Raw genomic sequence first — 26,534 nt, 5'->3', positions numbered from 1 at the left:
CTTCACCAGGGAATTTCAGAAGTCCATGAAAACGCAAAGAACCTGTGTTCTTATCCAGCTTGTTCTTATCCTTCATGTTATTAGAAATTACTACTCTCCTAGTGAGACTCCGATCATACCTGTCTGTTATATGTCTCCCTAAATCCATCAGGTAAAACAGAGAGGGAAGTTTGTTTACATGTGAAAGAAACTTTGTAATGACAACATACTTGACTTATGAAATGAACAGAGGCACTAGAAGCCCTAACTTAGTATGAGATGCACGTCAAATATTTTATTGGATATGGATCAACTATTGTCCAGATTCATGATGGTTGTTTACACCTTTGCTACAGAAAGATGGATTTTTTTTTAAAGTTTAGAATTTGCAGAACGTTGTAGAGATTTGGGGGGGAGGGGTTGAAAGGCCTGTTGCTAGGAATTTAGTTTTGCTTGTTGTATACATTAGAAGATATTAATTATTATTTATTAAACACAGCAAAAGAAAGGAGGAGAAAAAGGCAAAAAAATTGTAGCTTTAAAAAACCAAGTCAGTCTTCATATTAAATTCCTTTATAGTCTCTTCTCCCTCTCTCTATATTGACAGATTTTAAAACAAAAAATTCTTTCTTGGATGGTTTTTTAAAATGACATTAAATATTTTTGTTGGGGGGAAAAAAGTATTAATTATATACTGTAGCTCTCAGGTTTTGCAGTTTAAGTCTGATCCTGTTTCTTCCTAAAATAAACCAACTGCACAAGAGAATAGAATAACAAGAGACAGGAAAAGGCATCTCTGTCTCTGTTGCTTGGAGGTTGGCTGATTGAAGACTACAGATACATGACCCAGTTAGCTCCTCTTGGACACCAGCTCTACTTACCTGGGCCTGGTAAATGGTTGGCTAGGATCGTCTTATTTCCCTTTGGCCAGTATAGGGGAGGCACAAATTTTAATTTTGATCAGCCCACTCAGGAATCATTTTTATGTCCTTGCCAAACTGGCTGTGCCCAAGAGTGGCAAGGTTATATTTACCTTGGCTGGCTAAGCAAGACTCTTTTTAGAGAACAAGCAAATAGAGAAAGAGGACAGGAATAATAATACCAGCTAGCTCTTATACAGGGCTTTCCATCAAAGTGCTTAAATAGGAGGTCAGTATCATTATCCCCATTTTATAGATATGAAAATAAGGCACAGAGAGGGGAAATGACTTGCCTAAGGTCACCCAGCCAATCAGTGGCAGAGCTGGAGCCGGAACCCAGATCTGCGAGTTCCAATCCAGTGTTCTATTCACTAGCCACACTGATGCCTAACAAAGACAGGAGTGGAAACTGACATGAAGGAGGGGGTTTGCATCTTGGGAGTTTCTTAGGGTACAGCCTTGGAAATGGATACTGTTGTTTTGGTTCCCTTTCCTCACTTGATCCAGTCACAACATCTTTCAGGATCAGCAAAAAGGCCCAGTGATGAGATGGTAAATCTCTGGTTCCCAGAATGCAGTGGAGTGGAGTGCAGGTTACTTTGATGGTGATGCTGCTGCTCCAAAGCTTCCTGCTACATTAAGTGCCACGTGCTTTCCAGAAAAGAAGTTCCCTTAAATGGTGTCAATCTCATCAAAGTTGTGCAGTCAGAACAAATTTACAATAGTTATATATTGACACTGCTTCTTGTCTTAAAGATGACACTGGTCTGCTGCTGTAACAATTCACCAGAAAGTTTGGAAGCCCCCAATCAACAATACATTACACTAACTCAGTTCGCACCATTTCTTTGTTTTGTACTTGCCATTTGTTGTAGTTAGAAACTTCTTAGCACGTCTCTTTCTCTACCCTACAAAGGTATTCATTCTAGTGTCCTAGGGCACGCACATTCTTTTTCCACTGCAGTTTCAATTGAGTTTTTAATCAATTCTATAAGGATTTGTATCTGTCAGAATAAGTTATGAAATGATGTAATATTTAGTATTTCAGTGTCCTCAGGAGTGTACTAGTCACCTCACAATTTAGATAAGGTGAGATGGTCTCTGACTCAAAAAGATGCAAAGAAAGTTGTGTGCGAGGGAAGACAGGATGAACATGAGCAACTGCTGGATGATATGTTTATAAGGAAAAAGGCTAAAGGGCCTGATTGAAGTCAATGGCCTTTGGATCAGGCCCCAATGCACTACTAATACGTAAATGCCCTCCTTATGCATTGTTTCTGCAATAAGAACTTCTGTATATAACTAACTAGGCTAAAAAGAAACGAAGTTTCAAAGAACATAAAAGAAAAATTAATTTAGTCTATATATAGGAAGGAAACATAAATCTGATATGGTTCTTTGCTAAAGGTTATTTGAAGACTTTCAAAAGGAAGTCACTGAAAGGAACCCAATGATGGATATTAACCATCAAAGCAGATGCTAGGTAAATTAAAAAATAAATATTACCTCGGGCAGGATGTTTTGCATTACTTCTCCTCAGCAGCTTTTGTTTTTCTGCTTGAGCCACTAATGAATAAAACACATTTAAAGGTCAAGAAAACTTTACTCTAACAATTTTAATGAAAGCAGATAAAGACAAGTTACCTCATCTTTACCCCCCCCCCCAAGCAGATGGATTTTTTTAAAAGGATAATAAAAACAGCACACATTGTTGACTAAAAACCATTATAAAAAACAATCTGCAAAGCCCAAGCACGTCGTCTCAAATTAGTGCTTATGTCCCACCCATTATTTTTCTTCCAATATTTCCCTCTGATGATAACATGGCACTTTGTCTCAAGTTCAGAGATGAGAGGAATGGTTCTTCTCCGCTACGGTCAGCAGAAATGCGTGCATGCCCCCAGACAAAGGGTTCTATAGGTTCATGGAGGTTTGACATCTTGTTTACATCAGTCTCCTGGACCTGGCAATCTCATGCCCTATCCTGAATGTAGTTGCTCTGGTTAATAATGTAAGCATAAAGACAGTATCAAACACTAGCATTCTATTTACAAAAACTTCTGTTTGTATTACAGTAGCACCTAGTATTAGTGATTGTATTCATGCAGAATTTAAAATTAGCATACTTGGAATAAAATCTGATAAGTGTTAGTTGTCAAATTATAGTAAAGAGATAAAAATTGTTGAAGCTTACTTAGAACTTTGGTCTTCTGCACTTCAGCTTTCAAGTTACAGAATGAGTCTGAGATGCCAAAAATATTTTCAAGCTCTCTACTGCCCTCTAAAGCCTGAAAGTAGAATTAAAAACAATACTAATTTTATTCCTAAACCAACAAATTGCTATATAGACTGACAGAGAGACAAGGTAGGTGAGGTAATATCTTCTATTGAATCAACTTCTGTTGGTGAGAGAGACAAGCTTTTGAGCTTACACAGAGCTCTTCTTCAGGTATTACCTCACCCACCTTGTCTCGCTGAAGTCCGGGGACCAACACAGTTACAACACTGCATAAACAGTCTAACAAACATTTTCAATGCAACTTATAATTAACAACCCACTCTAGCAAAGGGTAAAATTTTCACAAACACCTAAGTAACTTAAGTAAATGAAAGACACTGGGACTTAGGCTCCTAAGTAAGTAGGTCACTTCTGAAAATGGAACTTGTGTGTTTTTGAAAACATTATTTGAAAACTCTTGTTATGGTTTGCTTCATTTATATAGCTTCAGCTTTTTAAATAAAGAGATTCACACCTGATCCCCACAAAAACAATTCTGGTACTTGTATAAATTTGCCTTAATATGTTACTAAAGAAAGAAAATCTATCAGCTTTTAAGATTCTCTTGCATATGGTCTTCAACAATAAATCTAAAAATCCCCACTGTATCAATTTCATTAGCAAGGCCAAGATTTTATTTTTAAATGTATTTGTAAAAGCCAAATTGAAAATCTTTAATTGAAGAATTTCAAAAATAGTGCCAGGGTGTCAATCTAAATAAGTCTTTTTGAAACAACAGTGTGTGTGTAACAGCATGAGTAAGTAAAATAAAACAATTTGAATAGGCTGAATTATTTCTGAGGACATTGAAGTAAACAAGAGAACTTTGTCATGAATTTATTCAGTACAGAGAATATGAATAAACCACATTGTGTGTGATAAACAGACTCCATCAAAAGTTGACACATTAACAATGAATTAAATAGTATGATGACTTCAACACAAATAGATGTTTAATTTTCAAGTCCTTACATACAAGAGTAGGACTGACAGAAGCTAGGACTGGATGACAAGGGCTGAATCACTTGATAATTGCTCAGTTCGGTTCATTCTCCCTGAACCACTGGCCACTGTCAGAAGACAAGCAAGATGGACCGTTCTTATGTTCTAATGAAATCTATGCAGCAATAATTTATAACTCTGTCAATACTACTTAGTAATGACCTTACATAGTATAATTTCTATACAACTTAGACACAGGGATAAAAGTTAAAAACAGATCTTTTGGCTAACTGGTTTAGAGGTATAAATTTTGCTTTGGCTGCAGGATTTGTTCAAGATTCAAATCCTGGACAAGCAAAGATGTTTCTGTGTCATACAGGGGGTCAGACCAGATGATCACAATGGTCTCTTCTGGCCTTGGAATCCATGAATAAAAAACCTATTGTGCCAATGTACTTTGAAAAGTGACTTGGGAAAAAAAAATTAAATGGTATGGTGAGCTTCTATATTTGTCTCTCAATGATTTTCAGGTCAAAAGCTTTGTTTTCTTGCCTTTAAATCTCAAAGAATACTGTATATATGATTTTATTTTCTTCAAGTTTATTTTTAAAGTACATTAAGAAAATTAATGCCACTAGAAGACAGACCTGTAAACTTGTTAAGCTTTGTCTCATTTTCAGAAATCTCACCAATGAATATTCAACTTCAGACTGCAACACCATAAACCTACATAAAAAAGAAATGATTTAAATCAATGATGTCAGGATCCATTGGGAATAATCATTTTAAAAGTCTTTCTTAGAGGCCCCCACAACAACAGTACAGTCTCAGCACTAAGTAAACAATAGTTAGTTTATCCTGATAACACTACTGTGAAGTAGGAAAATATCATCTTTGTTTTAAAAATGGGGAACTCAGGCCCAGAGAAATTAAGGCTATGTCTACACTACAGCTGAACAAGCCTCCAAGTCCAGGTAGACGGACACATGCTAGGGGGCCTTGAAGCTAGTGTGCTAAAAATAGTAATGTGGATGTTGCAGCTCAAGCTCTCAAGCCTAGGGGGTCAGGTGAGCTTGAGAGCCTGAGCCACAATCTCCATACTTTAAAAAAAAAAAAATGTTTTTAAACCTGTTTGCTCGAGCCTCTCTAGTGCGAGTTTCAGAGTAACAGCCGTGTTAGTCTGTATTCGCAAAAAGAAAAGGAGTACTTGTGGCACCTTAAAGACTAACCAATTTATTTGAGCATAAGCATGCATTCCGAAGAAGTGAGCTGTAGCTCACGAAAGCTTATGCTCAAATAAATTGGTTAGTCTCTAAGGTGCCACAAGTACTCCTTTTCTAGTGCGAGTCTATCTACTGGAGTTGGGAGGCTTGCTCCCACTTCCAGTGTAGACATACCCAATCCGACTTGCCCATGATCACATAAAAAGGCTGTGGCACAACCAGGAATTGAACCCATGCAGTCTCACTTCAGTGACTTAACCTATAGACCATTTTTCAGTCCACAGACTTGTTCTAATACTAATGTAAAGATTAGTCAGTTTTTAGAGGTTGATGAGTTTAGTAAGAAAAGCAAAGTAGTACACAATTGGATCAGGTTCTAAATGGCAGATTATTCAGTGTACGATTGAGGATGTGCACTAAATACTTATGAGGGAAAACTGTCAAATGTTCTTCTATCAAAGACTTAGAACAGGTTCTCTTTGTAGCATGTCAGCATAGAAATCAAATATGGACAAATGGGAAAACATCCATTCACATTTTTTTCCCCAACAAAAGGAAGGATCTCATTGTCATACTGAGCCTTATGGAAAAAGAAAGTTAGTATTATTGCATTTTTACACAGCAACAGATGGTTAGACAGAAGAGGAAATGCCAATGTCAGTGTATCATACAATATATTTTTCCCCTCAGAACATAAAGCGTATGGAAGTTCACATAAAATATTACTATGTAGGTGTTTGTTTGTACATGTGCTTTATTGACATGTCACTAACTGCTGTTCACAAATTTTGCAGTTATTTTTGAACATATTGAATACAAACATTTACAGGTCGAAAGTGACTATGCTTACTTGGATGGGTTTGCATTTGCAAGGTTACCACCACTTGGAAACAATGGTATATACATTGACCAGAGATTTAATGTATCATGGGATTAAGAGTACTGTATTTGCATGGATTAAGAGTTTTCTACACTAAAAACAAGACATTTGTAAATATTTGCCTAAAGAGATTATGACTATTCAAAGATAATTTTTTTTAAGGTCCAAAGGGAGCCATTATGATCATCAAGCCTGGCCATACAACCTCGCACAAAAGTTTCTGCATCAAGCCCATAATTTCTTTTTGAGCTACAACATACCTTTTAGACCATACCTTGACTTAAAATCTTCCAGTGATGGAGAGTCAACCATGTCCCTACGTTAATTATTCCAATTGTTAATTACTCTCTTGGGGTTTTAGTTTAAGCATGAAGAAAAAAAAAACCTGTTTCATATGAAGGTACTGTAGTGAATTCTTCCATAATTGAAACCATTTTAGTTGATTAACTTTGACATTCATTTGTGACTTCACCACAAATTCCATGTACCCAGTGGTGAGCTGGAGCCGGTTCCCACCGGTTTGCTAGAACCGGTTGTTAAATTTAGAAGCCCTTTTAGAACCGGTTGTTTCGCGAGGGACAACCAGTTCTAAAAGGGCTTCTAAATTTAACCGTCCCAAAGTGGCGCCGACTTCATGGGTACTCCAGCCCTGGAGCACCCAAGGGGAAAATTTGGTGGGTGCAGACCCACCGGCAGCTCCCTGCCCCCCCCCCGGCCCCAGCTCACCTCACCTCCGCTCTGCCTCCTCCCCTGAACATGCCGCCCTGCTCTGCTTCTCCGCCCCCCCCCCCCCCGTTTCCCGCGAATCAGGTGTTCGCGTGGGAAGCTGGGGCAGGCTGAGAAGCAGGCGGCAGCTTCGTGCTCAGGCCCAGGGAGGCGGAGCAGAGGTGAGCTGGGGCAGGGGGGCACGAGGAGGGTCGCCCGCACCGCAGCAGGTAACCTGGGGGGGGGGAGGGGAACCGCTCCCCGCCCCAGCTCACCGCCACCCTCAGCCTGAGCGGGAAGCCGCGGCCTGCTTCTCAGCCTTCCCCGGCTTCCCGCCGAACAGCTGATCCATGGGAAGCGGGGCGGGGAGGGGCGGAGAAGCAGAGCGGGGCGGTGGGTTCAGGGGTGGAGGCGGAGCGGAGGTAAGGTGAGCTGGGGCCGGGCACAGGGTGGGGAGGTGCCGGTGGGGGTTCTGCACCCACCAATTTTCCCTGTGGGTGCTCCAGCCCCGGAGCACCCAGGGAGTCGGTGCCTAAGGCACCACTTTTGGTGTGATCAGTGACGGAGCGGCCGCTCCCCCGCAGCTACACTCCTACGTCCCTAGGAGCCAGAGGGACCTGCCGGATGCTTCCTGGGAGCTGCCCCAGGTAAGCATCGCCTGGACTCCCCACCTCGCCCCCCGGCAGGTGCCTCTGGCTCTTAGGGGTGGGGTGGGCACCCACTACGGTGGCCCACGAGACCCTCCTGCCCGGTTCTGGGGGCAGTCAGGGGACAGGGGAGGGGAGTGGATGGGGCAGGAGTCCTGTGGGGAGCATCAGGGAACACGGGGGGGTTGGATGGGGCAGGAAGCCCCGGGGGGTGGGGGTGGGCAATGACCCCCTTGTCGGGTGAGGAGGGAACCTGTTGTTTAGATTTTGGCAGCTCATCACTGCATGTACCTTTAGTAAAACATGTATGCAGTGTAATTGTAGCCATGTAGGTCCCAGAATATGAGAGAGATTAGGTGGGTAACGCAAAGTCTTTTATGATACCAACTTCTGTTGGTGAGAACAATAAAAGATCCAATAAAGGATATTACTTACCCACCTTGTCACTTTAGTAAAATGTTTTCCAAAAATTAATAAAACCTACAAGTAAACCCACAGCTTTTAGTTTAAAAAAATTAACTATCATGAAAGAGGATTTAAATGCCATGCTCAAAATGAAAAAGATCAAGGTAAATTTTAAAATTGGTGTCCCTTTATCATAAGTCAAAGCAGGTTAAGTTCCAGATCTGTATGGGAATCTATTAGTATGGTCCCCTGAGTTTGTGCAGATTGAGATGAAAGGTCAGGACATAAGACACTTTTCTGGCATTCTTAAATTGTAAGGTAGGTATCAGGGTCAGTGTATGTGGATTTCTTTGCAGGACTGCGTCCATAGTTTTCAATGATCACTTAATGAATTACAGTCACTGATATAGCTGAAGGATTTGAATTCCTAACTACTAGAGTGCTGCTTACTGTTCTAGTGGGCTCCACCACTCAAATGATATTTAGTATCCTGCAATAAAGGAATCCCACACTTAAGCAAAAAGATGAAGCATCTAGTAAAATAAAAAGAACCTTCTGAAATACCTTTATCAAAAGGAAGAGCTCTAACTCCAAGCATAAGAAAAAAAATAATGCTTATTCAAACATTGCATTTTCTGAAACATGATAGAAACTACTTAAGATTTGGAGGAAGTGAATAAAAATTCCTGTTTGACTGAAGCTGCTAAATTTTCAGTTATAGGCAGGGTTGATAGAGCCGCCTATTATTAAAGTTGCCTGACAATTATCAGACCCTTTTTTCAGTTGCTTATAACTTTACCAGACTTTAGATTGAAATTTTTCATGCCAGGTGTTGGCCTCACACTGAACTTTTTAGGAAACTTTCAGACAAAATGGTTCTGCTGTTTCCAAGAATGAGGCTAGGAAAAAATAAATTTTGCCCATTTAAAAAAATTCTCATGACCTTTTCTTTGAAAAGCTCGAGTATCCCCATGCTTTGGAGCAAGTCCTTGAAAACTGGCAGAGGGTGGCCTTTGTGTCACCTTGTGCCTTTTGTCACCCCTATGAAAATCCACCCAGATCTGGCTGCATTATAAATCTTCGAAAAAAAAACACAATTTGCACATGCTCAGTAGAGCCTACTTAGATTTTAGCATCTAAAATCTCTGAAAATTCTATCCTTAGTGAGCATGCTTGAGCCTCGCAGATCTCCTAATGCTGACCAGACTGCACATACACCATCCACAGGATTCTTGCCTCATTCAGTGCACAGGATGGGTGGACCAGCTCTGGAGATGAGTCAAGGTTGTATAATGAAGGAGACCATTGTCTACAGGACAAATTGAACAATGAGCAAAAAACAAAATATTGAATAGCTGCTCAGTAAGCAAGCACTGTCCATCCTGTGCACTGAATGAGGCAAGGGTGCAGTGGAAAAAATAGTATGCAATCATGTAATTAAATACTGTATCAATGCATATGCCCAAGGGGAATAAATTATATTTGCACAGGCATTGACTTGACAACCTTACTAGTGTTTTTAATGGTGTTTTTTTGTAATATTCTAGGTTTTTGTTTTTATTTTAAACAAACTGAAAAAATAGATTCCCTCAAGGCATCATGACACCCACATGGTTCATCAGCAGGATGGAAACTTGAGATCCACCACATAGACTTTTCCCAGTTGAGTTAACAGAGTAACTGACAGCAGCAGTAGATTGTCATTCTTTATGTGGACCAGCAGGGGAGGGAGAAAAGACACACCCTTGACAGTAGGTTTCACAGATATTTGCTGACAGCAGAGGAATGATGAGACTCAGAAATCTTTGGTTTTGTTCCAGGCTCTTGAGGGGAGTGTACTCTAGAGGGCACAGACTCTTCTGCCCATTCCCCACAAACCAGACATCTTCTGTACCTTCCCCTCCTAATTGTCCCTGTCCCAGTCTCATTCTCCTAGTCAGTCCCAGTTTTCACTCCTCAGGTTTCTCATCTAGGCCCTATCCCCTTTGCTCAGACAGTCCTAGTCTCTCCCCTCCAGGCTTGCTCTCTGAGTCCTAATCTTCCTCCCTACGCCCAATCTCTCCCTGTCCCCACATCCAATCCCAGTTCTCCCCTACCTATCCCAATTCTTTGTCCCCAATTTCCTTGCACAGCTAGTCCTAGTTCCCTCATTCCAGGTCCTCATCTGATCTCTCTCCTTCCCCCCTGCTGACTCCTAGTCCTACTCTCCTCATTCAGTCTCCTCTCCCTCACCTCCTCGCTGGCTCCTCATCCCAGTCTCTCTGCCCAGCCAGTTCTAGTTCTTCCTCTGCACCCGAACTCCCCATCCAATCTCAGTGTTCTCTGCCACTGCAGCCAACTGGTTCCTAGTCCATGTTTCTCTAACCAACTTCCAGTAGCTTCTCTCCCCTCCCCCCATTCCAGTCCCAGTCTCACCAAACTCCTTGTTCCAATCTATTCTTTTTCCTCCCCCTCTGCATTTCAGAGCTTTTGTCCCCTCTGCATTTCAGGTGGCTTCCTCCTCCATGCTGCCAGGGTGGTAGCAGAGGGGCGCTTAAAGCACAGGATCCCTGCTTTCAGTTCCAATGCCCAGCCCCAACCAGCTGGGGGCAGCAATAACAGGGAAAGTCCAGCTTGACCCCTGTAGCCCTGGCTGGAAAATGGTTAGTTGCTCTGTACATGCACAGTCTGGTCACACACAGGAGCAAGGAGGGGAGAGAGCATGATCAATGGGAATGGAATCCACCAAGTCTATTCAAACTGCAATTTTTCAAAGGCTTATACCTTGGCAAAATCTGGATAGATTTTCAAAGGGATAGCAAAAATCACATTGCTGACACAAAGGCCATTACCTGCCAAATTTCAAGGCCCTGCTCCAAAGCAAGGGGCAATAGAGATTTTCAAAGAAAAGTTCACCCAGCATTTAACATAGGCACAAACAACATGTGTCTTCCCTAGCTTCATTCTTGGAAACAGCGGAACCATTTTGGATGAAATTTCCCCCCAAAATTCAACCTCAAGCAGATACCTGGCATGGAAAATTTCAACCAAACTGGCAAAAAAAAGAAAATTTCAGGGAAGCTGTGACCTGTCCATGACGTTTACTAAAAGTATATCTCATAAAATGGGGATGTTCAGGTGCCTGAAGCAGGGCAGATGCACAGGGGCTAGGAGCTGCCTGCAGCAGCTAGGGGTTGCGGGGTACCCTGTCGCATGCAGCTCCAGGGGCCCCCCGCTGCCTGTGGGGGTCAGGAGCTGTGGGATACCCCCATCTCCCATGTCGGCTGGGAGCTGCGGGGTAACCCCATCGGCAGCAGGCCAGGAGCTGTGGGGGTTCCCCTACCATGGCTAAGAGCTGCAGGGCTCCCTGCCGGTGGCGGCGCCTGCAGGCTCAGGGATTCTCCCACCCCTGTGGCAGCTGGGAGCTTGGGGTCCTGTACCAGGGGCTCTGGGATTCCCTAGTTGCCCGTGGAGGCTGGGAGCTGGGGGTTCCCCTGCTGCCTGCGGCGGCTTGGAGCTCCGGGGGCCACCAGAGGCACTAGGCATACCCTGCAGTTCCCTGCCCCCGCTGGAGGCGGGGGAACCCTGCAGCTCCCGACCACCACAGGCTGAAGTCACAGAGGTTGCTGCAAGTCACAGATTCCATGACTTCCGTGACCTACATGACTAAATCATGTTATAATGGGCAGTACCAGACAACCTTAATATGTATCACGCTACCACCCCACCTATAATATATTTTACCAACTCTGACTCCTATTCAGCAAAATACTTTATGCACACCTTATGTCCATCCCTGTTTAGCAAAGCACCTGAGCAGCCACCTAACTTGATGTATCTGCTTAAGTGCTTTGTTGAATTGAGGCCTATAAATGTCCATCACTGTCAGAAGGCTTATGTACTAAAGTCAGTTTGCAGCAAGAAAAACAAGATTCTTATGGGAACATTTTAGCAAAACAAATATACATTTGAAGTCAGAATCATGACCCATCATGATGAGAGGTATCAAAATCAACCACTAGAATTTGGCAATGCATCTTTATCACAAGCAATGCTTCCAGCAAAATCTAAAGAGCTTGCACATGTGAAACAGTTTGGAAAAACAAAACACATTCCTTAATTAGAATACTGCCATTATGGTTGGGATTTCTAACAATGGGTATGGGAGTTAGGTTACCAAATCCCATGGAAAAATCAGAGTTGGGTGTCCAACTCCCTTAGCTGCTTTAGAAAACCCTACCCTGGATAATCTCAAAGTATAAAAGAACAATCATTCCAAGTTTTATTTCTCTAAGGAAATAGTCACTTCCCTCATAACTGAAAATGATGCCATTTTATCACCACAGACTGGTATACTTACTTATCATACTCTTCTGTTTGAGATTGCCCTCTTCTGGATAAACCGATTTCTGAGTCGTTCAGCTCATTTCTGTCTCCTAAGAAGCCCATATTAAAGAAAGAAACAAAAATACAGATAAAAATGAAACAGGTGTACTGTATGTAGTTGGAAGCAGTAGAAAAAAAAGAGGCGTTAGCATGCATCCTGACTACAGAAAAATCTCTTAAAAACAGCTTGCTTATGAAACAAGGATCACGGTCCCACTAACACACAAACTTTTTTTTTTTTTTAATTTGTCACCTCAGTGGCTTCTGTAGCTTTTAGATGTAGACAATTTGGAAATACAGTGTCAGTGACTGGAATTTGGTATCATTCTGTCAGAAATTAGAAGATCAAAAACTGTTGAACATCTTGTTTAAGAATATTTTTCAAAATGCAGCATGTTGGAGAAAAATCTTTATCTATAAAGCACTTCTATGACTGAGAAGTAAAACCTCCACTTTCTTTAACAAAAAGAAAGCCTGTGCCTCTACCCTGAACCCCATCTTGTATGAGACTAAAAAGGAGACAGTGCAACTTCTTTCCAAATGCTTTGACATAGTACATTGATATTACAGTATTCAAGCCAAGTGCCTGTCACAGGACAGGATGTGAACAAGTCATATTTCTGTATTTCAATGTACAGATTCTTAGAGCATTTGCATGTTTCTGTCAGGAAATGGATGAGGGAGGGAATCACCACAAAACTCCACTGCTATAGTTTTGCTAACTAAACTTGAATTCAGATGTGGTGCAAAGAAAATAAACTGCCTTTTAGATAAGAAATCTGTATGGCCTACAGTGATTACAGCTGAGCAATTATAGATCACAAGCTTTAGATTGGTGTATATTCAGATCAGTTTAACTGGAAAAAAGTTTTTCAGTTGAACAATCAAATGGACAAGAATTTAGAAAGCTATTGTAGTACTAAACTAAATCTACTGCTTCTTGAGTCATATCTGCTGGGGCTATTCTGATAGCCCTATATAAATGTCAAGAAACATACAGCATACTTATATTGAGGAACAAAAAAACAACCTTAATCAAATACTATATGTAAAGTTCCTTTCAGTGTATATTCACAATATATCTACCAATACCACTTTAGGAAAAAAATTACATTTGAACAAAATTAGGTACCCGCCTTATACCATATATCAATTTCTATATTGGCTTTCTAAGGAAATACAACACTAGCCTGAGCCCCAGGAATCACTGTAAAAGATATTTCCCGTGAGATTTTATTATAGCGATGGCAAAATATACAGTCCATCTTTACTGTGTTTAAACTTCACTTCCATGCACTTCAGGTGCGCAGCAAGCGAGGAGCTATATGATTATTCTCTCCCCCTCAACAATGATTTATTCTGAAGATTTTATAGAAACCCACCATGATGCTTTCATAACAAAGAAATAATTGCATGAGGATCAAAAGTTCTCAAAGCCAGAAAGCTCTCCAATAACCACACCCAATATAGTGTTGTCTTTGAGTGAGAGTCCCTACAAAAATGAAATTCTATCCAGATAAAATAGTGATTGTTCTCTGACAGGTGATGGGGGGATGGTGCTCCAAGAGAAAAATTGTACTAAATGGCAACAGTAGGGTGACCAGATGTCCCGATTTTATAGGGATAGTTCTGATAATTGGGGCTTTTTTTAATATGGGCTCCTATTACCACCCACCCGTCCCGATTTTTCACACTTGCTATCTGGTCACCCTAGGCAACAGAGATCTCTCTTCCCCGCCATTCACGTTCTTATGTCAGCTGACCTGACTGCTCCGACAGTGAATACATTATTTAAAATATAAATATGGCTTAAAGCACATTTACAAAAGGATAAAAAGTGAGACCTAGTTTTTTGTCATATCTTCAACATATTAGTGACTATCATCACTATGAACCACAGAATTAACTTTTAGTTCAGAGATTTAGTTTTATTATTTACATAGTACCTTAGAAGTACACAGCATTTTACATATGTGCAGGAAAAAAGTCCCCACTCAAAGGATCTTATAGCGTAAAACAGATTGATACAACACAGATTATAAAAGGATTAGTATGAGGGTGGCAGCAGACAGCCCTGGAAAGGATACTAGTGATGAAAGAATAAGTGGAAGGATCAAGTTTTAAGGAAGGATCTGATGGAGGAGAGGAAAAAGCCATAAAAATTAGGGCTGTCAAGCTATTAAAAAAATTCATCGAGATTAATCGCACTGTAAAACAATAATAGAATACAATTTATTTAAATATTTTTGGAGGTTTTCTACATTTTCAAATATATTGATTTCAATTACAACACAGAATACAAAGTGTACAGTGCTCACATTATATTTATTTTTGATTACAACTATTTGCACTGTAAAAAAAAAAACAAAAATAGTATTTTTCAATTCACCCAATACAAGTACTGTAGTGAAATCTCTTTACCATGAAAGTTGGACTTAAAAATGTAGAATTATGCACAAAAAAAACTGCATTCAAAAATAAAACAATGTAAAATTTTAGAGTCTACAAGTACACTCAGTCCTACTTTTTGTTCAGCCAATCACTCAGACAAAAAAGTTTTTTTACATTTGCAGGAGATAATGCTGCCATCTTCTTGTTTATAATGTCACCTGAAAGTGAGAACAGGAGTTCTCATGGCACTGTTGTAGCCAGTGTCACAAGATATTTACGTGACAGATGCGCTAAAGATTCATGTGTCCTTTCATGCTTCATCCACCATTCCAGGGAACACGCGTCCGTGCTGATGATGTATTCTGCTTGATAACAATCTGTGACAAAGTTCCTCCTCTGCCTTGGGGGTCCTGCGCTTATTGGCGGATTTGCTTGCCTCAGAGATTCACGGCATCCCTCAGTTTGGCCACTTTTGCTAGTGGCTCAAACCTGCCATTCACTCAGCTAACCTCATCACTGGCCAGCATGGGGAAAAGGAAGGAGAACAATCCCCACAGTCTTGCTGGTCCACCTAGTGGGTTGGGGGACAGGCCAGGGACCTTCCCCTCTGGTGGGACCCACAGTCCAGGTCAACTCCTCCTGTATCTATTAGGGAGTTGGGGAGATGGGGGGAACCCAGGCCCACCCTCTACTCCGGGTTCCAGCCCAGGGTCCTGTGGATCACAGCTGTCTACAGTGTTTCGTGTAACACCTGTGTGACAGCTACAACTCCTTGAGCTACTTCCCCATGGCCTCCTCCCAACACCTTCTGTATCCTCACCACAGGACCTTCCTCCTGATGCCAGATAGTGTTTGTACTCCTCAGTCCTCCAGCAGCACACCCTCTCACTCTCAGCTCCTTGCGTGCCCCTCACTGACTGAAATGAGGTCCTTTTTAAACTAGGTGCCCTGATTAGCCTGTCTACCTTAATTGGTTCCAGCAAGTTCCTGACTGTTCTGGAACTGCCCCTGTTACCTTACCCAGGGAAAAGGGACCTGCTTAACCTGGGGCTAATATATCTGCCTTCTATCACTCTCCTGTAGCCATCTGGCCCAACCTGTCACAAATCCAAAGCAGTGCAGACCGATGTATGTTCATTTTCATTATCTGAGTCAGATGCCACCAGCACAAGGTTGATTTTCTCATTTGGTTGTTCGGGTTCTGTAGTTTCTGCATCAGAGTGTTGCTCTTTTAAGACTTCTGAAAGCATGCTCCACACCTCATCCCTTCAGATTTTGGAAGGCACTTCAGATTCTTAAACCTTGGGTCAAGTGCTGTAGCTATCTTTAGAAATCTCACACCGGTACCTTCTTTGCGTTTTGTCAAATCTGCAGTGAAAGTGTTCTTAAAATGAACAACGTGCTGGGTCATCATCCGAGACTGCTATAACATAAAATATATGGCAGAATGTGGGTAAAACACAGAGCGGGGACATACAATTCTCCCCCAAGGAGTTCAGTCACAAATTTAATTAACGCCTTATTTTGTTAACGAGCATCATCAGCATGGAAGCATGTCCTCTGGAATGGTGGCTGAAGCATGACGGGACATACAAATGTTTGGCATATCTGGCACGTAAATACCTTGCAGTGCCGGCTACAAAAAGTGCCATGCAAATGCCTGTTCTCGTTTTCTGGTGACATTGTAAATAAGAAAAGGGCAGCATTATCTCCTGTAAATGTAATAATCTTGTTTATCTTAGCAATTGGCTGAACAAGCAGGAGGACTGAGTTGATTTGTAGGCTCTGAAGTTTTGCATTGTTTTGTTTTTGAGTGCAGTTACGTAACGAAAAAAATCTACATTTGCAAGATGCACTTTCATGACAAAGAGATTGCACTACAGTACTTGTATGAGCTAAACTGAAAAATACTATTTCTTTGGTTTGTTGTTTTTACAGTGCAAATATTATAAAAAAAAATAATATACACTTTGATTTTTAATTACCACACAGAATACTATATATATATATATATATATATATATATATATATAAATATAGAAAAACATCCAAAATATTTAATAAATTTCAATTAGTATTTTATTGTTTAAGAGTGTGATTAAAACTGCAATTAATTTTTTAATCATGATTAATTTTTTTAGTAAATCGTGTGAGTTAACTGTAATTAATTGACAGCCCTAATAAAAATATAAGAAAATTTAAGCTAGATTTAAGTTCAGGAAAAACAAGTTCAAATCCATATGACTTCAATAGGTTTTGCTTCATGTACAAATTCAGATCTTCTATTTATAGACTCAAATCCTCTCTTCTCTTTTTCTATTTGACTGGGTTTTTTTGTTTGTTTTTTTCTGGGGGAAGAGGGAGGATAATAAGTTTATAGTGACTCGTGGCCCAAGAGCAAAGAGTTTTTTCTTATTGAATATAACAAGTCCATTCAAGCTCTCTTCTAATTATTGGACTTTCTTTTCCAAATCAGTTGGTCCCCTGATTAAATTATCCCTTGGATCTGCCATTTGTTATGAGGAGATGATGCAAGGGTGATGCATGGTATTGTTCTCCGATATAGGATAGCGGGTTTTTTTAAACTTGGTTATGTCAATGGATGCCTTAGAAGCCCCTGTAATATGTCAGTCAAGTTTAGTGTCCACAGCACTTACAGGTCAGCAGACCCGATCAAATACAATGCCTAGTTCTTCTATTTCCAAAAATAGTAAAGATCAGTATTATTTTTACCAGAACAATTTCATACAGAAGCATTTTCACTTAGTTCTTAAAATACCTACCCCTACCTCAACACACACAGCTTCATTCCCCAAACATACTACAGTGTCTCATTGCCTCTGTAAGGTGGAATACATCCTAGGGCGGAGGTCTTGCAGCAAGCCGTGGGCCCTTAATGTGGGGTTTAAGAGGTGCATAGCTACCAATGCAGGCCCACTGCACTGGGGTGGATTTCACCCTTAGCTACTATATATCACCTTTTTGACATGAGAAATGGCCCCACCTTCCCCTTGATTCAGTGTAAATGTTAAGTGCTTTCACTTCTTTTCACTGGCTTTTAAATTATTGCATGTAAGTATTAGCTCTGTAGGATGGATTAAGTTTTAATTTTAATGTTTTGTAAAGCGTTTTGAGATTCCTCAGCATGACAAAGTGCTATAAAAGTTTAAGTTGTTCCACAATAGCTGAGGGCCCTATCCCCAAGTTATTTAAAATTTAAATTTAAGTACTTGTAGCAAATTGGCTATCATTTATGAGACTGAAATTACCACGGGACTAGTGACGTACAAGAGCTGAACCGTAAGTGCATTTGAAAATTAGTAAATTAATTTAAAAATGAATCTTAAAAATATACTAGCCATTAAGGAAGAGGAACTGAAGAAGGGATCATATCATTTATTTAGAATGTAATAAATGGGCCATGCACTTCAAGGTAGTCTGCCAATGCACACGTATGTTATCATGCAGCCCACCAGAGCATTGCAACAATGAATTCTTGACATCATAAATGTGTACTTACATCAGGGTGTTTAGATTCTGAAAAATACAGTATACTTTTAACCAACAGTAGCATGCTCTAGGCACTTAGACTTCTTGAGGGGCTTACTTAGTCACTCCTATTCAAAGGAAAAACAATATTTACAGTGTTCTTAAATGGACAGCATTTATATATGGAACTTCTTATACTTTGTATAGTGTAAATAGGAAAGTCTTTAAAGCTAATAAAATACATTTTGTAATACAATTCTCTATTGTTGTATTCTTACATTACTTAATAAAATCCTAAGACATTTAAAATAAAATTTAAAATGTCTTTAGGGAGAGATTTCAGAGTAGCAGCCGTGTTAGTTCGTATTCGCAAAAAGAAAAGGAGTACTTGTGGCACCTTAGAGACTAACAAATTTATTTGAGCATAAGCTTTAGTGAGCTAGAGATCAATCCGATGAAGTGAGCTGTAGCTCACGAAAGCTTATGCTCAAATAAATTTGTTAGTCTCTAAGGTGCCACAAGTCCTCCTTTTCTTTTACGGAAAGAGAAGCACTCTGTTGAAAGGATGTGATGCAGCAGTCAGTCTTTGCCACCATTTTGTAGCAATATGAATGTAGAAAAAGGTAGTTAGTGCTCCATTACTGAATAATTATCCATCTAAATGTCAGCTGTGAACATGTGATCAGTCTTTTTATGAGCCAAAAGAATGTTCCCTTACGTCCATATTTAATTTCAGTATGGAAATACAGTACATGCTCACCTTTCCCATTGACATCTCAATACACAAGCATTTTAGTCCTCAAGGCATTTTTTCCTTTTTATTAAAAAAGCCCATATAATGCAAACCTAGAGTTGTGCAGCTCTGCAGAAAATTGTTTAACACCTGCAGTACAGACACATTTATGTATGACTTGATGAAGGTATTTGCCAACATCCAAATGAAAGAGCTGTTTAAAAACGTACATGCATACACAATGGGCTAGTCACTAATATTGCATATTTTAAAAGCCCCAGCCTGTTAAATTTTTGAAAGATTTTAAAGCTGCATATAATGCTAACATCAGGTATAAAATGTATGTATTAACCTTCTGGGGTATAAATCCAACAAGGCTGAGGCACAGCTTCATTATCTGCAGGCACCCACAAAATCTGCAACTGCATTTCTGTGCTCACAAGAACAAATTCCTTTTTGTTAGTTGCTTTCTAAGACATTGCAACACTGGGAACAGATGAGTCCTCCTCATCTATCAGTCTGTCAAGATGTAGCCATTAGGACACAGGATTTCTAGCCCATTTCCTTTTCCTTCCAGGGTGCAGGCAAGTTTCCCGTGTTAAGAACACCAAAGCTGGAGCACAATTATGGTTAGTATACACCGCCCTATTTAGTCATTTTGCCCAAGCCTGATTCCCGACTGGGTTACTGTACATACCAGTGCCGCCACATTATGGAAAACAATTACCAAGGTATGAGAAATCTGCATTTCCATGAAATGACTACTGCCATTATGGACAAACTAATCTGACTAGCAATGACCACATTGGGAGAGAAGGAGTAACTAACCTAGCCCAATTTAGCTTCGCCATAAAGTGGCAAGAAGGAAGAAACTGACAGAAGGAAGTGGGTAAAGAACACCAGACAGAGCCGGTTGGGGTGAGTAGACCTCCCAAGAGCTGCTTTGGAAGGACCCCTCTGAAAACTTGCCAATCAAAGGCCTAGTAAAATCCTAAAACATTTAAAATAAATGTAAAATGTCTAGGGAGAAAGAGAAGTGGTCGGTTGAAAGGATGGGATGTAGCAGTCAGTATTTGACAGCATTTTGTAGCTATATGAATGTAGAAAAAGGTTGTTACGGCTCCTTTTACACATCAGCTAAAACATACAAAACTTTTCATAGAACCATGTCAGTTTGGGAGAAACTTCATCAGGAAGGTTTCTCAGGTCCAGGATGGGATTTCTGGTCAAATAGAGAGAGACCCACCCTAGAATTGCCATAGCCTGGTGGTTAGGGTGCTCACCTGGGCTGTGAGACACCCTTTGCTTGGTTCGAAGCAGGGGCTTGAACCTGGGTCTACCACCTGGGCTACTGGCGATTCGGGGGGGTGTCCGTGTCTCATTTTTTTGGTGAAATTTCAAAAGGTCTCAGTTTCATTCTGATGAATGGGAATGAGAAACATTTTCAAAATCTCAAAAACTTTCATGGGATGGGAAAAGATCTTAGCTCTAACATGGAGATTACAAACCAAGGCTGGGAACTCCCAAACTCTCTGGCCCAAGTGCTGGCCACTAGAAAGGCTACTTTCCACCACAGGGAAGAGAAAGAAGAATAGTGAGGGTGGATTCAAAAGGGTCCAAGCAGAGAGCATTTAAAAGTTTAGACTTCAAGGAGAATCAAGTAGTTAACAAAGGGACAAGGTAACTGCCTTGAGGAACCAATTGGGTTACAATGGAGTAGAACTCCACAGGAAAACCTCCTACAGACCCCCTGAGAGGGACCTGTATTTTACAGGGCTAGCAGATATTTTTCATAGGAATTTTGGAAGAACTGCAGAATGGAAGGGATAGTGGAGATTCTGTGGGATCTATATCAAGAACGCAGGAAATTCCCCATAGTAAGCAGAGAAGCATCTTTTCAGGTATTGAGATCCCTGACTTCGTTTTGACAGGAGGGAATGTTCATGAAATTAAGGAGGCTAAAGGTCAAGGTGAAGGGCAGGGATCCTGATGTTGACAGCCTTTGTTTCTAGTAAGTGGAGGCCGAGACCTCAGGACAGCTAGAGGTCTATGAAATAGGCCCACCTTGGCTACTCAAGCTATGAGAGGTACTGATGCCTTTCTGTTTTCTTCAAAACCCACCACGTCAGGGGTGGGGAAAGAAGGCATAAGCTACATCCCTTTCCTAGGACATGGAGAAGTTATCCTGCGGCCTGGGGGTCTAGGTATTGACTCTCTGTACCTGAAAACTAGGGAGCTACATTTCGGCATGAAGTAGTTAGCTAAGGGAGGCCAACTGCTTTGTTGAAGACCTCCCGGTAATGAGCTCAGTCTCCCACAAAGAGAGGGCTCTGGCATAGACACTTTGCTTCAACTCAGTACATGTGGACGTGGAGCTTTTATTCCCACAGGGACAGTGTTCCGTGTACAGACTGATGAATACTGGGCTCCACACCCCCAATCTGCAGATGGCATTTGTAGTTTTGTAGAGGTAGAGGGGTCCTGAAGTAGACCCTCATAGTGTGAGACCTGCACAGCCAATTGAGAGATGAATTCAGTCATTGAGGGGAAGGAACTGAGCACTCTGCCTGCTCCTCTGTTGAGTACAGGGAGGATAATAAAGGCTTCCTGCCTCATGCAGCTCACAGTTATTTTCAGGAAGTTCTTTAATGCCAATGACAGACTGATGGGTAGAGTGCAGAGAACCTGTGGGTATGAAAATAGGGATGGGAGGGTTATCACCCTTCCAGTTCTTGAGCCACTACCATTGACTGGAGAAAACCAGAGCACGGTCACCCAGTTAGGAGCTGCTCCTGCCATTGCTTAGACCTGTATTCAACACAAGCCTGTGGGGAGTGGGAGGACAAGATGGGTAGGAGGGAGAATATTTTTTCGCCATCCTCTGGCTTTTTCCGGGAGGACGTTTCCTTTAATTTCCTGTTCCATGTTGTTCTGGAGTTCCACTGACACTTTAAAGAAAGATGGTACTTCATCACAAAAGCATCAGCGGTAGCTGCTTCCGTTAATCAGGAGGACAACTGGGGATGCCCAGCAGCAAGTTGAGAGGAAGACCTGGACACAAAAATCAAACAGCTGGACTGGCTTCTGCCTGCCTGATATTTCTGTGAGGAGGACTCAAACACTTGTTCATACTAATGGCAGCACATGAAGGGAAATAAACTCGGTCCAAATAGAGTAATTGTGCTTCTGTTTGATTTGCTATCAAAAAAGTTTAGAGGAACTACTAACCGCTTGTAAGCACAAAAAGGAGGCTTGCCTTCTGAAAATATACCTTAAGAGTATTTAACTCTACAAGAATCTTGGAAGTGAATGGCTATACCTTCTAGGGCTAATTGGTAATACTTATATACGCAAAATATAAAGTAAAGACAACTATTCTGATAGCTAATGATCTTTGGGTACTGTATTAGCATAATTAAAACACAGTTAGTTAATATGCCTGACTATGGAAACAATGATAAACATGAATAGATTCATAGATTCCAAGGCCAGAAGTGACCATTATGATCATCTAGTCTGACTTCCTGTATAACACAGACGATAGAATTTCTTCAAATAATTCCTAGAGCAGATCTCTAAGAAAAATATCCAATCTTCATTTAAAAATTGTCAGTGATGGAGACTCCAGGGAGGGTTAGACTAGATGACACGTTGTAGTCCCGGCTAACCCTGGTAGATTCATAGAATTCACAGAATCTACCAGGACCCTTGTAATGGCTAACAAAACAACAAGAAGGGGTTCTTCAAATATGTCAGACAAAAAAGAAAGATCAAGGCTGGTGTGGGTCCACTGCTCAATAGAGAAGGTGAGCTGGTAACGGAAGTTGATAGGAAGGCAAAGCTGCTTAATGCCTACTTTGCTTCAGTCTTCTGACAAAAAATAACATGTGATCGGACGACTAGCGAAGTTACCATAGACAATAAAGAGGAAAAGATGCAGATTGGGATAAGTACAGAATACGTCAGAGCTTCTGATCAATTTGAATGAATTCGAATCAGTGGCGCCCGATGCTATTCACCTAAGGGTACTGAAGGAATTAGCTGAAGAAATCTCTGAGCTACTGGCAATAATATTTGCAAACTCATGGATACGAGGAGAGGTCCCGGAAGACTGGAGAAGGTTAACGTAGCGCACATCTTTGAAAAGGGGGAAAAGGAACTGGGGAACTATAGACCAGTCAGCCTGACTTCGATACCTGGGAAGCTACTAGAGCAGTGTATAAAACACTCAATTTGCGAATACCTGGAGGATGAAGGGGCAATCACTGGCAACCAGCATGGATTTATCAAGAACAAATCAGTATCATATACTGGAGTAAAAGAACCTCTCTTCTTCTCCTTGAGATTCCTGTTTATGCATCCCAGGATCACGTCAGCTCTTTTGGCCACAGCATCAAGTTGGGAACTCACGTTCCACTGATTATCCAGCACAACGCCCAAATCTTTTTCAGAGTAGCAGCCGTGCTAAGCTGTATCCACAAAAAGAAAAGGAGTACTTGTGGCACCTTAGAGACTAACAAATTTATTTGAGCATAAGCATCAGATGAAGTGATGCATCAGATGAAGTGATGCTCCCTTTTCTTTTTGCAAATCTTTTTCGAGTCACTGCTCCCCAGAATAGCGTCTCCCATCTTGTAAGGATGGTCTACATTCTTTGTTCCTAGACGTATACATTTACTTTTAGCAGTGTTAAAACGCAGTTTGCTTTTGTCCAGTTTACCAGGTGATCCAGATTGCTCTGAATCAGTGACCTGTCCTCTTCATTATTTACCATTCTCCCAACTGTGTGTCATCTGCAAACTTTATCAGTGATGATTTTCTTTTAACAATGTTAAATAGCATTGGGCCAAGAACAGATTCCTGCAGGACCCTACTGGAAACACATCCACTTGATGACCCCCCCATTTACAATTACATTTTGAGATCTATCAGTTTGCCAGTTTTTAATCCATTTACTGTGTGCCATATTAATTTTATATCATTCTAATTTTTGAATCAAAATGTCACGTGGTACTAAGTCAAACACCTTACAGAGGTCTAAGTATATTATATCAACACTATTACCTTTATTGACCAAACTTGTAATCTCATGAAAAAAAGATATCAAATTATTTTGACAGGAACTATTTTCCATAAACCCATGTTGATTTGCATAAATTACATTAATCTCCTTTAATTCCTTCTTAATCAAGTCTCATATCAGCTGCTCCATTATCTTGCTCAAATCAATGTCAGGCTGACAGCCCTATAATTATGTGGGTCATCCTGTTTATCCTTTTAAAAAATTGGCACAACATTAGCTTTCTTCCAGTCTTCTGGAACTTCCTCAGTGCTCCAAGACTTAAGGAAAATCAATGTTAATGGTCTGTGAGCTCATCAGCCAGCTCTTTTAAAACTCTTGGATGCATGTTATCGGGACCTGCTGATTTAAAAATGTCTAACTTTAGTAGCTTCTGTTTAACATCCTCCAGAGATGCTAGTGGAATGGAAAGAGTATTATATCACCATATGATGAGACTACAAATATGGAACAGAAATATTGATTGAAAACTTCTGCCTTTTCTGCATTATTATTGTTAATTCTACCATTTGCATATAATAATGGACCAATTCCATTCTTTTTATTCCTAATATATTTTAAAAACTCCCTATTGTCCTTAACTCTGCTTGACATAGATTTTTCCATGTGTCCCTTTTCTTTCCTTAGGAATTTTCTACAATTTCTAACTTCTGATTTATATTCATTTCTATCAACTTTCCCTTTCTTCCATTTGTTGTTTTATATTTTACAGCTGCCTTCACTTCCGCTCTAAACCAGGTTGTTTTTTTAAACCAGCACAGCCTCTTCCTCCATTGTGGGATTGTCGCTTTTTAGGCATCTAGTAAGGTGTTCTGAAATGATTCCCAAGTATCATACAGATTTTGTCTGACTAAACCCTCTCTCCTAGCTGATCAGGCTCATAATTGTTTTCAGCTTTGTGAAACTGGTCCTATTAAAGTACCAAGTATAGATATTACCAGTCTGGATTGTATTCTGCATGCACAACTTAAATGTTATCAAGTCATGATCACTCATACCTAAGCTATCATTAATTTTTAGTTCTATGATCAGTTCCTTTCGATCTGAAAGGACAAGGTCTAATAAAGAATTCCCCCATGTTGGCTGCAACACTTTTAGAGTTAAGAAACATCTATAATATTTAGAAATTCCACAGATGCTTTAGTAATTGCAGCATGAGATTTCCAAAATATGTCACTCAAATTCAAAGTCCCCTATGATCACGCAGTTTCCCCCCTGAACGTTATAGATAGGTGCATAAGGAGGTGGTCATCCTATTCCCTAGTGTGATCTGATGGTTGGTAGCAGACACCAACTAATTCCTCATCTGTTAGGGAATCTATCCATAAGCAGTCAAGATCATTTTCTTCTGAGTTACCAGTGACTCAGAAACAGGTAATGCCATTTCTGACGTACAGTGCCACTCCCCTTCCCCTTTTGCCTACTCGATCCTTCCAAAATGGGTGATAACCATTGATTTTAACTTTCCATTCATGCAAATAATCCACCAGGTTTCAGTAATACAAACTAGATCAAATTTATGCTAGTAAATGAGCAATTCCAGTTCCTCTTGTTGTTACCCATGGCTCTTAGCATAGGCAATTCAAGAATTTCTTCTCTTTATGTCTGAAGGCTCCTTGATTTTGTTCTGAGCATCTCAATTTTTTGCTGAGTGCTCACATCTTCTCTTTTTATCCTTCCCTTTTGCTACTAGTTTAACACTCTCCTGAATACTCTAGTCTGCCTGCCCCCAAGGAGATTGGTCCCTGTTCTACTGAGGTGGAGGCCATCCAAACTATACAGCCCCTACTCCCCATAGAAGGTGGCCCAATCTACCACAAAACCAAAACCCTACACCAATTACCTAGCCAGCAGATACATGAAAGAAAGCACAGGAGTAGAGTTAACTAACTGTACTTCTATATCATCTTTGATCAGAGAATACCAAAGCACCTTTCAAATATTCATAAAGACTCAAAACCCCCACAAGAGAAGCACACACTACACCCATTTTACTGACAGGTAAACTGACATTCAGAAAAGGTTAAATGACTTGCTCAAGGTCAGTGGTAGAACTGGGAATACAGCTCCTCTATTCTAATTACTAGATTACACTGCCTTCCAAATTATTAAAACATGATTTCTTTTATAACATTCTCAGGTAATATGCAGCAACTCCAAAATATATGCTCCCTTTCATTCACAAAAGTAGTACCCACTGTCACTGTAAATGAAAGCTGTGAGTTGGAGAGAGAGAGAATGTGCAAAAGTTCATTGTGAGCAAAAGTTGGTCTAATTCCAGGAAGGAATGGAGTTGCCCCCCCCCACATGCTAGTGGTTCTATACTGAACAAAGAAAAGAAAAGCCTACTACAGGATAGTCATCATAATTACCTCAAAAGCTTACATTTATGTGATGAGAGCCCTAAAAATGTTGGATTTCACCATAAAGATCAAAACTCCTTAAGAGAAAAAAGAAATCAGACATACCAGATGAGACATAAATTACTAAATCAAGA

At 40.6% G+C, this 26,534-nt stretch overlaps 1 protein-coding gene across 2 annotated transcripts in view; it reads right to left on the bottom strand.

The window, feature by feature from the left end:
- The window catches only part of ITGB3BP (integrin subunit beta 3 binding protein), a 56,053-nt gene that overhangs the window by 12,565 nt on the left and 16,954 nt on the right, over positions 1 to 26,534 (bottom strand). For both annotated transcript variants that reach the window (XM_073357461.2, XM_073357462.2), the window contains 4 exons: positions 12,319 to 12,394; positions 4,767 to 4,845; positions 3,094 to 3,187; positions 2,406 to 2,465 (listed from right to left, as the gene is read on the bottom strand). In XM_073357461.2, the coding sequence (XP_073213562.1) occupies positions 2,406 to 2,465; positions 3,094 to 3,187; positions 4,767 to 4,845; positions 12,319 to 12,394 (309 nt within the window). The remainder of the gene's footprint in view (positions 1 to 2,405; positions 2,466 to 3,093; positions 3,188 to 4,766; positions 4,846 to 12,318; positions 12,395 to 26,534) is intronic.

The sequence above is a fragment of the Lepidochelys kempii genome, chromosome 8 (assembly GCF_965140285.1).
Source record: "Lepidochelys kempii isolate rLepKem1 chromosome 8, rLepKem1.hap1, whole genome shotgun sequence".
NCBI lineage: Eukaryota > Metazoa > Chordata > Testudines > Cheloniidae > Lepidochelys > Lepidochelys kempii.
Note: the sequence above shows the minus strand (reverse complement) of the source record. Positions and strands in the feature narration are given on the sequence as shown.